This window comes from Setaria italica, chromosome VIII, assembly GCF_000263155.2.
Source record: "Setaria italica strain Yugu1 chromosome VIII, Setaria_italica_v2.0, whole genome shotgun sequence".
In the NCBI taxonomy this organism is placed as follows: domain Eukaryota; kingdom Viridiplantae; phylum Streptophyta; class Magnoliopsida; order Poales; family Poaceae; genus Setaria; species Setaria italica.
Genome location: NC_028457.1, coordinates 11,309,730 through 11,324,764, shown reverse-complemented (window position 1 = coordinate 11,324,764; position 15,035 = coordinate 11,309,730). Strand labels below are relative to the sequence as shown.

The following is a 15,035-nucleotide window of genomic DNA, read 5'->3' as shown; positions in this document are numbered from 1 at the left end:
TAGCCATGAAAGGAGCCCTTGCTAACCACGTGCACACTAAATAGATTAACAGATCTAGTCAATGTCTTGATAAGGTAATTGAACTTATACAAGGTAGTGCAAATGAGAGGTTATTGACATCAATCTATTAACCTAAGAGATTAGAACATAGCAAACAAGAACCTCTTGCCTACCGCTCACAAGCTAATTAAACTAATAGAATCATAATCAATGTCATGATTGTGTAATGGAACTTAGACAAGGTAACATGGTGAGAGGGCATTAACTTCGACCTATTAACTTCACTAGACAAACTTGCAGCAGCAAGGCCTCGTATGGACCCCTATTAACTTCACCGTGCTTTTGAGAGAAACAGGTAAGACCCGACCGAAGCATCGGCTCTTTGTAGTAATGTGCTGACGTCAAAGGCCCAACAGTTAGCAATACGAGGGGTAGGGGTAAAGTTATATCGGACCTAGCATATATAAAGCAATAAAAGCATGCAAGACCTACCAGCCGATACGATCTGATAACTGTGAATGTTTAAACAGTGCAAGAGAGCCGATGAAGACAACCTAACTAGATTTAAATCGTTCGATAACTGTGAGCGCTTGATAGAACTAAGAGATCGATACAATAGAACTTAATAAAACCAAACAACTCGATAATTGTGAGAAACTATCGAAGACAAGCAGAATATTGGACAAAGTCTGGAAAGTTCTACTTGCATTCTAAGATAACTCGATAACTAGCCACACAACCGAATATCGGAACATGAGACTTCATTTTGAAAGTTCTGATAGAGGTCGTAATGACCGAGTGATGGTACTTAGAAACTCGCTTGAGATCGAAGCCGATGCAGCTGTGTGCGCAGGAAGGAACTCGTCAAATCTATTCTACTACTACTTCTAAGGTTTTGGCGATGTGGCGCCGAATGTTTGTATTGATTGATTGATGATTATTGATTATGAGGCTCATGGGCTTATATTTATACACTGGAGTAAGCTAAAATCCTAGTTGAATACGACATGAACTATTACAGCTATTTTCTAAAAACTACTAAAGATAAATCTCCACGCTTTTCCCTTATTTGTTGGAGTCAATTTCGCTTCGGACTGGGTCCATCTGATCTTCTATCGGCTTCTAGAACCCTAGTCAATTGCGTTTAGCCTTGGTCAACGCAGCTTCATCAGCATACCATTTTTCTCTCCTTCATCGGCTGTCAGAACCTTATCCAGAGTGGTTGACTTTGGTCAAAAACCGGTGAATACAGCTCCGGCGGCAACGCCCACAATTGCGTGGAGCGACTGCTGCACGTGCTCGATAGGGAAGTTGAGAATGGCGGCGGTGCCACGAGCGGTGAAGGCAGCCTGGTCGTAGGCGAGCGCGGCGTCTCGAGGGTGTTGAAGGTGTCGAGCCACATGCAGGCGCCTCCACGTGTGGAGTCCTGGATCTCGGCACCAAACTTGCCCTAGGGACGCTTGGGTACCCCGATGAAGGCCTCCTGCCGTCACCGATGCCCGTGGTCAGTGTCCACGGACCCAATTCCGGCCTCGGAGGAAGATGAGGAGGAGGACGAAGAGGACCAGCCGGAGCAATCGTCGGTGTCCATGTGCTGGACGAGGTCGTTGAGCAACCGCATATCCGTGTCCTCCACGTCAGCCGTGTCGAAGGGGAGCAGCGAGGCTAGGGCTGCTGCAGGGTAGTAGCAGGGGGAGGAGGAGGAGCAGGAGGAGAAGGAATGCTCCAGTTCCATTTTGGTGGATTGTGAAACGAGATAGAGCTCCTGCTGTCAACTGAGTTAGGGAAGAAGAAGAACAAGAGAAGATGCTTTGATCCCACTACATCGTAGTGCGCTTTATATAGCTTACAAGTTCAAGGTATCTTTTTTTTCCATTTTTCTTATTTGAATGTTTAGCATGGTGGTCTCCGGGACGTTTCCCTTGGACTTCCTCCACGGCCAGATACATGGTCAGCGAAATCGTAGGGCTCTGTAGGACGTGTACGTGACCCTCAGCTAACGTAGGACAACACGATAGATGCGACGTGCTTTCCGCAGCCATTTTCTGCTCAACTCTTCCATCGACCGCTTTCTCTTGCGTTGCTTTCCAGGTTGCTTCTTCCTCGGACCCGTGGTTTATCTAAGAAAATCTGTGACCTACCACCTTCGACGGTCCTGCAATGCTTTTCTGCCGCATTTTTTATTGTTGCACAGATAGTTTGGGCTTGGCCTTTTGTTTCTGCGTGGTCGTATGGCGCCGGCATTCATTAGGTCACGTACATAAAATGATTCAAATTAGTTGGTGGTCCATTTATTTGGTTGGGTAAACAGTACCAACTCAACTACCAATTCAACCAGGATGAAGCTATCCAACTCAACTACCAACTCAACCAGGATGAAGCTATCCAACCTGATACAAATTTCTACCGAGCGACATATGGTTCAAGAAAATTGATTAAACCATAAAGTTCAGAATAACCATCCATGCATGCATCATTTTAAGTCCAACCAAACATATCCTAAATACATGTACACGTACACTTATACAATTATAATTATACACAGTCAACCAACTGTCTGAAATAACCTCGTGAGCACTTCTGAGCATACAAAATCTTCATCGTATATGCTAGTGCCCCATTACCCATGCTTATCTTTTCTGGCAATCGGCACCGGTGTTTCGTTTTTCTTTTGTTTTGGATATTGACTTAGAGAGGGAGAGAAAAATACAGAAACTATAGCACAATTTCGAGCCTTTTATTTCTTTCCTAAAAATGTTAATATAAGTGCGACAGTTCGAGGAAGCAGCTACCGAAATTACTTAAGTATTATGCTTCTCTTTAACTGTTAGACCCGGTACTAATGCTCATATTAGTACCGAATCAAAATACAATCGGTACTGAGTACCTCTGGACGAATGCTGAATTTTCCAGTAGTGTTCCTTCTACTAGTACTACAGTATAATGAACAACTTCCTTTCTGGTATTAGTTGAGCTATCGTCGGTTTGCGTTTTGGCCGTAGTTGTTTAATTAGCTTAAAACTAAATAAGAGAAGTACGCTAATATAACGCTAAGTGGTGGTGCCGGCTGCCATTCAATATAGATAATATACTCTACATACGGACAAAGCAAGACCACCGTACCTGAACCAAAATCTACTGAATGTCCTTTTGACAATAATTAAGACAGGATGCACTGTTCTGTTCTGGTGCCCCTCCATTTTTTATTGTTTTGAAATAAAGTCATTATGCTGTCCCTCTCGTTCAAGGAAATCATTATGTTATATCTAATTGCACAGCAGTATATATACCTAATGTTCAAATTTAGTGTACATTTTACGATGTCAGGAATTTTTTTGACATGAGTTACTCAATCCTAATTTCTTCATGACCGTGATGTTTGTCTATATAACTTCATATTGTTATTCACTTGCTGCCACACATAACTTCATTCTCCACACCGTCACCCCATGAATGTTGAACAGCTCCATTCACAATAAAAAATGTAGGAGAATGTCGTTATGATAAAATCATCTGATATTTTTATTTGGAAATAGCACCACTAAAGAAGTTGTGGTCTGGAGACGAAGACGAGACCATTATGATTGCTGATAGTTTAGTTAGGAATGAATCAGGAGTTAGTATTTTCATGCAAGGTGGTAGCAGTTTATTAAGTATGACTGCTATTCTTGCATGTGGCCAAGCCAGGAAACCAAGGGGGAAGCTGATATTTTCTGAACTGCTTTAGAATAAAAGTCTGAATGTCTTGAAAACAAAAGGTAAGGAAATGACTGGACAATTAAATTCCTAGCTGCCGTTTGTTTCTAGGCAAGCCACTGGACAGGACCCATCGTCACGCCGCCTCAACACGGTCCTCCACTCTGTCCTCCTCGCCTTCATCATAGCTTATATTTCATATAGGTTGGTTCTATGGTTTTCTGTGACAAAATCCACTGCCCTAGGAATGAATAACATGTATTGTATTTATCAGTCAATATCCCAAGTGTGTACATATAAAAATAATCCTGGGGATGCAATATGCAAGGGAACCAACTGGCAGAAGTCAGCAAAATGCAAGCTAGTTCTCAGAGCAATGGCATACATCCGATACATTCCCCTAACATAGGGAGATCTGGGATTAGATTGAAATGTCATGCAACAACTAACGGATTGAAGTGAGAAAAAGAAGCACCAACAAAATAGTTGGCCCCTGATTAAATTGCCAGCAGAATGATGCAACATGACAAACAAAAGCGATGAAGCAATCATTTCCTAGCTCATCACGGCCAAGGGGCATTAACAAAAGAACTGCATGCTTTTTTCCTGTATCTGCTTCCCACTCATCATTTCAAGTCCATTTGCACACCACAAGTCTTTCTACTATTTCTTAACTATTGTATCTTATTTGGTCAGCAGGGTTACTCTGCTCACCTTGAGCATGCCTATTTTTACTATTCTTAGTGCTTCTTGCCCCAGCTATAATCTCAAGCAATGAGGTAGCAATACCTTTTAGTCTCTTTGTCCATGGCAAAGAAATTCTTCTCCTTTAGATCAATGTAAGGCGACTGCTGTCCCAGGCTAACAACACAACAGTGCGTGCCATCATTGAAGACAATCTAACCTGACAATCACCAAGTAAATGCCACCTATTAGAATATTTAAATTGAGACATCATTCGTCTAAAATTTTGAAGCCACATCCTTTCATGTCCCCATCCTTATATGAAATCAAAACCACTATGTTTGTATGCTTACCAGCTTGTTCCTGGTACATAGGAAAGAGTAAATAATGGCAATCTACTATATGAACATGAAACTGAAACAACTCCATGAAAAATATCATCAGCAAAATTGATGCATACAAATATATTAAACCAAATACTAAATTATTAATACATGCATAGATAGACAAGAAAAAGTACAGGTGTCAATCTACAACAATAAACTAACACATCTGCTAACAGAAGTTTCTTCTATAAATTGGCCAAGACCATAGAGATTTCTGAAAAGCAGCACATCCATACACATCTTTATATGGTTTAGCACCAAGTAGAAAGGCATACAAGACAATATAAAATCCAACAGAGTAACTGTATGTTTGTATGTTACATGAAGCAGACAAGCAACAAAAGTACCAAAATCTTAATGAACCAGACTGGCAAAGTAAGAGATCATACAAGATACACCGTACTTTGCTGATAAAAGGTCAGAACCTGAAGCTATGATGGTGATGAAGGGTCCAGCATATGCCCCATGAAGATTACTGAGCCAGACACCTCCTCCCTAATGACAAAGAAGAATGGGTGGTCGGCAACAAAGTGCTCTGCTGGAGAAGGCTTGCCTATGCCCGTCGAGAATGAAGCTTCATCAATCACTTTATCATTAACCTCCAAAACTGCTTTATGAAGTACATCAGATAGAAACAAAGGACCACTGGGTTCATCTTCCTTGACCATATCTGTGAAATCTGCATCCCGTTGGAAGGGTAATTCAAGGCCCATTTCTTTGAGAAATTCCTTCATATCAATCTGGAAAGATACTGTGAAATTGGGCACCCTGATATCCACATGACACTTCTCTGTTGGCAAATTTTGTTCTAAGAATAAAGGTTCAGCAAAAAATTTCTTAGTTAATTCAAACAAGCCATCATGAGTATCAGGCAGGAAGATATACATGGAGAACTTCCGTTCAGTCCATCCTCGCTGATAAGGAAGCTTAATGACTTTAAATCCCTCATGAACTGCAAAAGGTCGAGTTCTATCATATTCCACAAAAGGGACATCAACACAAGTTCCATCAAGACAATAGAACTTTTGTGCTGTAGTGCTCCTTATATCAGCCCGATTAAGCCACCTTCCCCTAAAATATAGCGCGCTGCCAAGAACAAGTCCTGTATTCTGGTCAATTGATACATCCGGTTGGAGCGAGGTAACAGTACATTTCGTGGACTCTTGGACCCACAAGTTAATTTGTTTCGCAGCATCTTCTGGCTTCAAAAATCAATAGCATAGAAAATGTACAAATTTCAGAACTACTAATCTCAAAAGACAAATCATAGAAATGCATCACAAGATTGCAGTTTGCTACTTAAAAACAAAAAATGAACAATTCCTAAAATAATTTCACCCTACAGCTATTAATTGGCAGCAGCATATGGTGGGTATATTTATCCTAACAAGTTAACTTATGCATACTGTCATTTCTATCAGAGAAAAGAAGTGAACAGAAAGCTACAGGGCACAGAACATGAAGGTACAGCTCAAATTACATATGGCCAATTGATACCACTTCTATCCGTGGTAACCTAAGCAACGAATTACAATAACCATCCAACCACATGTTAAGATGTACTGAGTACATGAACTCGTGGAAGAAGCATATTGTCGAGCAGTTGACGAGCACAGCCTGTCATACTGCAGTTATAGAGAAAATTGCGCAATATGTCATACCTTGTTCAAGAAGTCGGCCGTCCTCGCCGCGGAGCAGTACACATTGCGGGCAGTCTCCACGAACCCCGGGGACAGCCTCGTCGAAGCGTCGGCCCAGACTCCTCCCGCGAACGCCAGCTGCGGGCCGCCGGACGGGGAGCGGTCCCTGAGCACCCGCTTCACCACACGCGACGCCACGTTCGCCGCGTCCGCTGCGGCGCCCTTTCCCCCGCCGCCGCACCCAAGCACCTGGAGGAGCTGCCTCCGCGTCGCGCCGCGCGCGCCGGCGGCTGCGAGCGCGAGCGAGGCGTGGACCGCGGGCGGCGCCACGGCCGCGTTCCCGGTCGCCGAGGCGGCGAGGACGCGGCCCGCGAGCGGCAGGAAGAAGGAGCGCTGGGAGGCCGCGAGCGCCTCCCCCCACGGCCGCGTCGGCATCGGCGGCGGCGGCGCGTCACGAGCGTCCTTGGGTGACGGCGCCGGCGCCGCGGATGCGGAGGAAAAGGGGCGAGGCCTGAATCTGGCGGCGAAGGGGAAAGGCGAGGCCGCGCGGGGCCGGCGCGCATGGAGAGCTCGCCGGAGGGAGGAGAGCTGCATTTTGCCGAGCTATTGTGCCTTCTTTCTCTGCTCTTCCTGTTTGCCTAGGGTTCTTGAGGTTTTCCCTTAAGTTACGGTGATATGGGCTTAGTAGGTATTGGTCCTTGTTGGGCCGGCCGGTCTCGAATCAGCAGCAGGCCCGAGAGTTATTTTGAGCGGGGGTGGGATGGTTGTGGGAAATGTTTTAAATTTGACTGGGTTGATTTTGGGGAATGTTTTGAATTCGACCTGCGGTTGGAGCTGTTTATCACGGCCTAAAAATTGTCTTGCGTATACAAATCTGAAAATCCTTGCCAACGACGTCGTTCCTGAAGATGGCGACGATGCCCCTGCAGACCGGTAGGAAAAAACAATGTAGGGTTTAGATGTTGAAATTATGTCTTTTGCTTCGGTGGGATGCCCGAGTAAAAACTGGTGTTTGTAAATGTGCTTTACTTCCCGTTTCCCTTTAACTTTTAATTTCTTGATCTGTTACGAGGATCCTTAGTCCCACTAGACTCAATTTCCTAGTGCAGAGGGCGTACTCTCGTTCACGCATAGTACCTTGGCGTCACAAGGATAGCTAGGTCCCGTGGTTTAAGATATGTTCTATCGAAGTACTTTATGAGTTTTAGGGTTAGTAGAGATAAGCGTTTGAAGAAAGCAAATCGTAAAATAAAATTGCGCAACCCCAAGTTTCGAGCTTGAGAAAGAAGATCGGAAGTTGGGGTGACTTTTGGGGTCAAATATACCGACCACCAAACTTGATGAACTTTATTCATTATATGATATAAACAAATATAGAGGGTACATAGCTTTATTATGTGAAGAAGCATCATAGATGCTCGATGTTCCATGAATTTGGAACGTCTGTCCTGTCCTCCCTCATCAGTTTGGTATGAGTCCGACCGAGTGACCTCCTTGACGATGAATGGCCCCTCCCATGGGGCTGCCAGCTTGTGCATGTCTTTCTTGCTCTGAATGCGTCGAGGACAAGTTCCACGACGTAGAATCCTTGCAGCCTAAATACAAGCTGCCACCCATTCTTCCTCAATGCTATCGATGTCTTGAACGCGCGCCTTTTCGACCTCTTCCTTCTTGTACATCTCCACTCGTGGTGCATCGAACATGAGGTTAGTCGGTAGCACCGCCTCTGACTCGTACACTAGGAAGAATGGGGTCTGACCAGTAGCTCTGCTTGGCTGCGTGCGTAGCCCCCAAATTACTGCGAGTAACTCCCGCAGCCATTTGGTCGCGTCCTTCTTCAATCGGTTGAAGATCCTGGACTTGATACCCTGCAGCACCGCTCCATTGGCCCGCTCGACTTGGCCATTGTCCCTAGGGTGGGCGACGGATGCGTGACACAGCTTGATGTTCCTTTTGTCGCAGAAGTCCTAAAACTCCTAACCGGTGAAGTTGGTTCCTAGGTTGGTTATGATCCTGTTAGGGACCTCGAACCTATGCATGATCTCTGCTATGAATTCGGCGACTTTAGCTGCTGTTAGCCTCTTTATGGGTTTCACCTCTATCCATTTGGTGAACTTGTCAATGGCGACCAAAATATGGTTGTAGCCCTAAGATGCTTTCTTGAAGGGACCAATCATGTCGAGTCCCCAGCATGCGAAGGGCCATGACATAGGGATGGTTTGCAGCTCTTGAGCTGGCACGTGGATCTGCTTAGCAATGAACTGGCATCCCTCGCATCGACGGACCAGATTTTCTACGTCAGCCACCATTGTGGGCCAGTAGAATCTAGATCAGAAGGCCTTGCCTACGATGGTTCTAGCACCGGTGTGATTCCCGCAGATACCTGTGTCGATCTCTTGAAGTAGCCGATGTCCCTCCTCCTGAGAGATGCCCTTCTGTAGAACACGAGAGCTTGCACCTCTCCAATAGAGGTTTTCTTCTATGAGGACATAGTTCTTGCTCCGTCGAGTGATTCTCTCGTGAAGCGCTCAAGTTTCCTGATCCGGGTTGGATTCGGGTTGTGGAAGAGCTCCTTGTTTGATGTACCTGACCTCCATTATCCAGTCGGGCTAAGGCTTAACCATCAGGATGTTGTTGATGCTGTCTTGCAGGGGAGCCAGTGCTGGCGCGGCAACTCCCTCTTCCTCTAGGGCAATTTTTATTAAGGGCTTTATAAGGTCCTGCACAAATACCTCGGGTGGCACCTTCGATCGAGTGGAACCCATCTTGGCCAAGGTGTCTGCTGCCATGTTGTTGTCGTGAATGACGTGGTGGAATTCCAGCCCATAGAACTTTCCTTCCAGCTTTCGTATCTCCATGCAGTAGGCGTCCATCTTCTCGCTGGTTCGTGACCAATCCTTGTTCACTTGGTTGACGACGAGCACCGAGTCCCCTCGGGCGAGGAGGCTCTTTATCCCAAGTGAAATCACAATGCGCAGTCTGTGGAGAGCCGCCTCATATTATGCAGCATTGTTTGAGACTAGGAACATTATCTGCAGAACGTATTTGAGCACGTCCCCTTTCGAGGAGATGAACAAAATCCCAGCATCGCCTCCCTTGATCTTTAGAGATCCGTCGAAATACATGGACAAGTACTCAAGCTCCTCCTTTGGGGAGGGCATCTAGATCTCCGTCCGCTCGGCCATGAAATTGGATAGGATCTATGACTTGAAGAAGGTCTAAGGGACAAAGGTGATGTCATGCGCGGCCAGCTCTATGGACCACTTCACGATGTGACCCATGGCTTCCCTGTTGTGGAGGATGTCACCTATGGCGTAGCTGGATACTGCGGCGATCTTGTGAGCCTCGAAGTACTATTTCAACTTCATTGCGGTGACCAGGAGCACGTATAGCAGCTTCTGCACCTGATTGTACTGGACCTTGGACTCTGTCAGAACTTTGCTGATGAAGTAACCGGTCGTTGGACACCATAGGTGTGCCCTTCCTCTGATCGCTCGACTACTAGTTCCATGCTGACTACGTGGGTAGTAGCAGAGATGTAAAGGTAGAGGGTCTCTTTGTCCAAGGACACCATGAGGATTGGAGGTTTATGTAGGTAGGACTTAAGTTCCTCAAACGACATCGGTGCTTCTTGGTCCCATGTGAAATTATCCTGGTGCTTCAGGAGCTTGAAGAACGGTAGCCCGCGGATGCCGAGCCTGGAGATGAATCGGCTGAGCGCTGCCATGCATCTGGCGAGCTTCTGTACATCCTTTTGGCTCATTGGAGGCAGCATCCAAGTGATTGCACTAACTTTTTGGGGATTTTCCTTGATGCCGCGGTGACTAACGATGAAGTTGAGTAGTTTCCCAGACAAAACGCTGAAAACACATTTTTCCGAGTTTAGCTTCCATTAGAACCTTTGGATGAGGTTCTTGAATGTCTCGGTCAGGTTGCTTATTAGCAAGTCAGGCTCCCTAGTCTTGATGACCATGTCGTCTGTGTAGGCCTCGACATTTTCCCTATCTAAGAACTTAAACACACTTGGATCGCTCGCTAGTAGGTTGCCCCAACGTTCTTGAGACCAAACAACATTATCATGTAGCAGTATGCGGTGAAGGGTGTAATAAACAACATCATTATCTGGTCTTCTTCCTTCAGGTTGATCTGGTGATAACTCGAGTAGCAGTCAAGAAAACAGTCCAGGACACATCCCGCCGTGGAATCTACGACTTGATCTATTCGCGGGAGGGCGAACAGGTCTTTAAGGCAGTTTTTGTTGAGATCAGTATAATCAATGCACATTCTTCACTGCTTATTCTTTTTCTTTATAAGAACTGGATTAGCTAACCAATCAGGGTGATACACCTCTTTGATAAAATCAGCCATTAACAACTTTGTAAGGTCTACCCTAATCACCTCCTTGCGGTCCTGCGCGAAACGACGAAGCTTTTGCTTGATTAGCTTGGCCTTCTCATCAACCTTCAAGGAGTGCTTAGGAAATTACCTTGAAACCCCTAGCATATCTGCCGGTTTCCACGGAAAGATATACCAGTTAGCCCGAAGGAGCTCGATGAGCGTGCTTTCTTCTTTGGGGTCCATGTTGGCCCCTATGGTCGTCATCTTGGACGGGTCTTCGAGGCCGAGCAACACCTTCTTCGTCTCCTACGACTCTGCCTTGATGGCTTCATTTGCCGACTTCTTGGTCAGGACCTCCAACTCCTCTGTTGTGATCTTCTTGGACACGACGAGGACTTCCTCCATGCGCATAGAGAGATCGAGAGTGGCAGTGAGTTGGAGGTTCTCCTTCTCACAGTCGTTGCTAGTTCGCACATCGCCCAAGATCATGATGACCCCGTTGGGAGCAGACATCTTCATGATCATGTAGATGTAGTGCAGTACGGCCATGAACTTTGCTAGAGCTAGCCTTCCGAGTATGACATGGTAGGTGTCGGTGTTTTAGACCGGCAACCCGCCTAGGGGGTACCCTAGGTGGTTTTTTGTGTGGTGGGTGTCATAGAGAATCAAGGAGTCGATGGTGACGCAAGGGACACGATTTAGACAGGTTCGGGCCGCTAGATCGCGTAATACCCTACGTTCCGTGTGTTGATTGTATTGATTGAGATGTGTTCTCTTGTTCTTCATTATTTGGAGGGGGTCCCTGCCCGCCCTTATATAGTCGGGGGAGTAAGGTTATAGGATATATTGTGTACAAGTCCTAGTCGAGTACGTTACAGAGTCCTACTCTAACTCGGTAGAGTAATCTCCTTCCTACCTGATTAGTCTTCGGGGAAACCATGAAGCCTACGCGCCCTGCAGAGTAGTCTTCATGTCCGAGTAGATTTCAGGTACATCCCCTTAAGTGAGTCCGTAAGTCTTCTGGCGGGCCCATGGCTGCCTAGCCGACAAGCCCCCGAGTACTTTGTAGTCGAGAGAAACAGCTCCGAGTACTTGAGGACACCGCCCGAGTTCCTCCTGTTGCTTCTTGAGTACTTCTCGATGCGGCCAACCTTCAAGTACTAGTGTTGTCGCTTGACTAGAAGGTACTCTTAGCAGTCCCCGATGTTTGCTTTGAGTAACCTTTGCCTTGAAACTTTTATATATGGTAGTGTGATGACGATCGCACTCCATATGGAGTAGCACCTAAGCCTTAGGTTGAATCGAAGAATCAGGCTGACGGTCAAACTTGTAATTTTGCTTCATCTTAAGTAGTCTTCAGAAAAAGAAAGCTTTATCTAACGGGTACGATATACGCAGCTCTTCAGCACTTGGGCGACTACTTGTAGCCGATGAAGGGGTCAATCTTTTGGCTAATGTAACCGTTGGACATTATGGTAGTAAATCTGAGTTGTATTTGACCATTGCTTAATTGACGCTTGGAATCCGGAGATGCTGCTGATATAATAGGGTGGGCTAGCGGTAATTAGTGATATGCCTGTTTTAACGGATCTGTAATTTGAGCCCCTTTCTTGTGACCCCAGCGCCGCTGCTCTTCCTGGCGCCGCTACCGCCATTGTTGCTCTAGCCTGATCCTTGAGAGAGAGATCTGCTGCAGCCCCTTCCTCCTTGTTTTTCCTCAAGATCAATTGATGCATGTCAAGAAGATGGGAAAGAAGCCCGAGAAGATCAAGGGGGATACCGCGGCCATCAATAAGTTAGGATCTAGATCCAAGAAGGGCAAGGAGCCCTATATTGCCGGTGCTAAAGTGTGGCCAATGAAACAGACTGCGCTGCTGCCTCCTAGGATCACCTCGCAGCATTCCGTGATGAAGGAGTCGGCGGTCTAGGCTTTGGTTGATGCGAAGCTTCTTCAACCAAAGGTTGAACTTGAATGGAGGCCCACATTCGGGAATGCGTGGCAGTTTAAAGAACACCCTAAGGAGACGGTGATGCTTGCCCATTTTTTCGAGAGAGGACTAATGGTGCCCACTTCTGACTTCTTCAGATGTATTCTCGGGTACTATAACCTTCAGTTAGTCCATTTGAATCCGAATGGTGTGCTCCACATGGCTATCTTTGTACACTTGTGTGAAGTGTACCTAGGTGTTTTGCCTAGTCTTGATCTGTTTAGAAAGTTATTTTGCTGTGAACCGCAACCCAGTGGGACTAGGACAGAAGTGTTTGGAGGGACTTCATCGAGTTTGACCCCCGAGAGGTCACAGGGTACCCAGATGCTTAGTTACGTGTTGCATTTGAGTACTCTTAGTAAGTCAGATTACTTTGCAGAATACTAACTATATTAGTCTATTGAAAAGGCCGCCGACTTGACTTTTGGTGATGATGAGGCTACTTCTGATGAAGTAGTCGCGATTGCAAGAGGCGCGGTTGCTAATGTTGCGGCTATTGAAGAGCTGTCTATGGAGGTGCCACCTTTGAACTCGGGATCCGAAGCCTCCAAGCAGGTGGCCTCTGCGCTAGTGGTCCCTGAGTTGATAGCCCCCGAGCAGGCTACTAGGCCATCAGTAGATGAGTCTACAGCTTCTGAGCTGGCAAATGTTGTGAAGACACGAGTGGTGGCTGCTGATGCCTTGTTGTCGGAGGATGTTGCTGGTGGTGGGTATACAATTTGTTTTGGTAGTTGTGCGTATGTAGTCTCAACCTTGATTCTGTCAGGACTTGGTGACGGAGTGGAGGACCTTCCTCCTGCGGCCCCTGTGGTGTCGACTATCCAGCCGGTGGTAACCGAAAAGAAATGTGTTCGTTTGCTGCCGCGATCGTCCTGGCAAGGGTTTGTGTAATGTCTCCTTTTGATGATTTTGTACTCTATAGCTGTATTACGATCTTGCGACTTGGTTGATCTAGGGATGTAGAGGACATTATTCCTGTGGAGGCAGGGACGGAGGCTAACCCGCCGGCTGTACTCTCTGGATCCATAGTCGACTTGACTATGGATGATGTACCTGAGGTTGGCAACGCGGGTCGTCTAGGTGCGACTATGTCCATGCTTCAGGAAGTCAACCGCTCAGTAGAGGGCCCATCGGTCCTCGAGAGTTCCTCGGGTGTGCCGCCTTCAACGGCTGAGGTTGCGCCAACAGTGAGGACGACTGGTGCTAAAACTTTGGCACTGGTTGTTTCAACAGAGATGGGTGAAGTCGGCACGATAGGTATGTAGATGTTTGTTGCAAAGAGTACTCTCTTGTATCTACTAGCTGATCGTGGTTTGTCTTTAGGGTCTGTTGTTGGTAGGGAGCCAGAGCATGAAGTTGCCAAGAGTACTGGTGGTCCGGTACTCAAGCTGCCTCCAGAATCGGAGATTAGGAGAGCTATCTAGAGCTTTCAGGTATATCATAACTCATTTTCTGTTTCTATTGTGTTCTAATAAGTCTTGACAGCTAGCTTTGTTTTTTTTGAAGGATCTCTATGACAAGGCTCAGAGAAATACTCGGGCTCTTTAGGAGCGCAGTGAAGCCTCTCAACGGGTAGCGCAACTAGAGCAAGAGTGTCGCCATCTTACAGATTCCTTGAGAGTTCACGAGGAGGCTGCAAAGTCTTTTGCAATTGAAAGGAATGCTCATGAAGTACTCTAGCAGTGATTAGAGAGTAGCTATAAATCTTTGAATCAGAGATATCAAGGTGAGTACTCATAGTTTCTCGAGTGTGTTTTGATTGTAGTCGTAATTTTGATCTGTGCGGTGTTTGGCACAGAGCTCAAGAGCAAGGAGGCCGCCGCAAGTAGCCAACTTCTTGATTGGAGAAATGCTCATGACCGGGTAGCTGACAAGGCTGCACATCTTAGGGTAGTTCTGGCTGAAACTCAGGCGGCCTATGAGCGTGAGAGAAACAGGAAGAATTGTAATGGAGTGATGCTGGCGATGGCTATGGTGGATTGTAGAAGCCATGGTAGAACTATAGAGAGACTGAAAGGTGATCTCCAAGAGTTGACTAGTGCTCCTCAGGACGCAGTCAACACCATTGCTCCACTTGAAGATGATGTTGAGCCTCGCTCGCTAGTGGAGAGACTAAGAGCTGCCCTGGGTAGAGTTGCTGGACTCTGTAAAACTATCTACAAACAAGTCCTTGCAGTGGTCAAGTCATATTACCCGAGGACGGACTTGTCGGCGACTGGTGATGGAGTTGCCCGGAACTGCACAGAGGATGCCTATGTGCAGTATCTTGAGGAGGTTGAGCCGATTGCTTCAAAGATGTCCGA

General features: G+C 46.4%; 1 protein-coding gene across 6 annotated transcripts; it reads right to left on the bottom strand.

Moving 5' to 3' along the window:
• Window positions 1–3,675: 3,675 nt before the first annotated feature.
• On the bottom strand, window positions 3,676–7,036 carry LOC101782244 (probable non-inhibitory serpin-Z9). Of its 6 annotated transcripts, none has more exons than XR_215653.3 (4): window positions 6,428–7,036; window positions 5,156–5,968; window positions 4,486–4,600; window positions 3,676–3,937 (listed from the first exon to the last, which is right to left on the bottom strand). XR_215653.3 is itself a non-coding variant. In XM_022828848.1 (3 exons), the coding sequence occupies exons 1-2, from the start codon at window positions 6,998–7,000 to the stop codon at window positions 5,198–5,200; spliced, it is 1,344 nt and encodes a 447-aa protein (XP_022684583.1). In that variant the 5' UTR covers window positions 7,001–7,036; the 3' UTR covers window positions 4,043–4,600; window positions 5,170–5,197. The 6 variants fall into 6 exon arrangements, 2 of the variants coding, with proteins under 2 accessions (XP_022684583.1, XP_004979079.1); XR_001164680.2 differs by having other exon boundaries at window positions 5,170–5,968; XR_215655.3 differs by having other exon boundaries at window positions 5,192–5,968.
• Between the last annotated feature and the right edge of the window lie 7,999 nt (window positions 7,037–15,035).

Excerpts from the sequence above, each read along its gene's own strand:
- LOC101782244 (XM_022828848.1), bottom strand. The coding sequence starts at position 7,000 with ATGCAGCTCTCCTCCCTCCGGCGAGCTCTCCATGCGCGCCGGCCCCGC. Across the intron at positions 5,969-6,427 it reads CGGCCGACTTCTTGAACAAG|CCAGAAGATGCTGCGAAACA; the intron begins GTATGACATATT and ends TGATTTTTGAAG.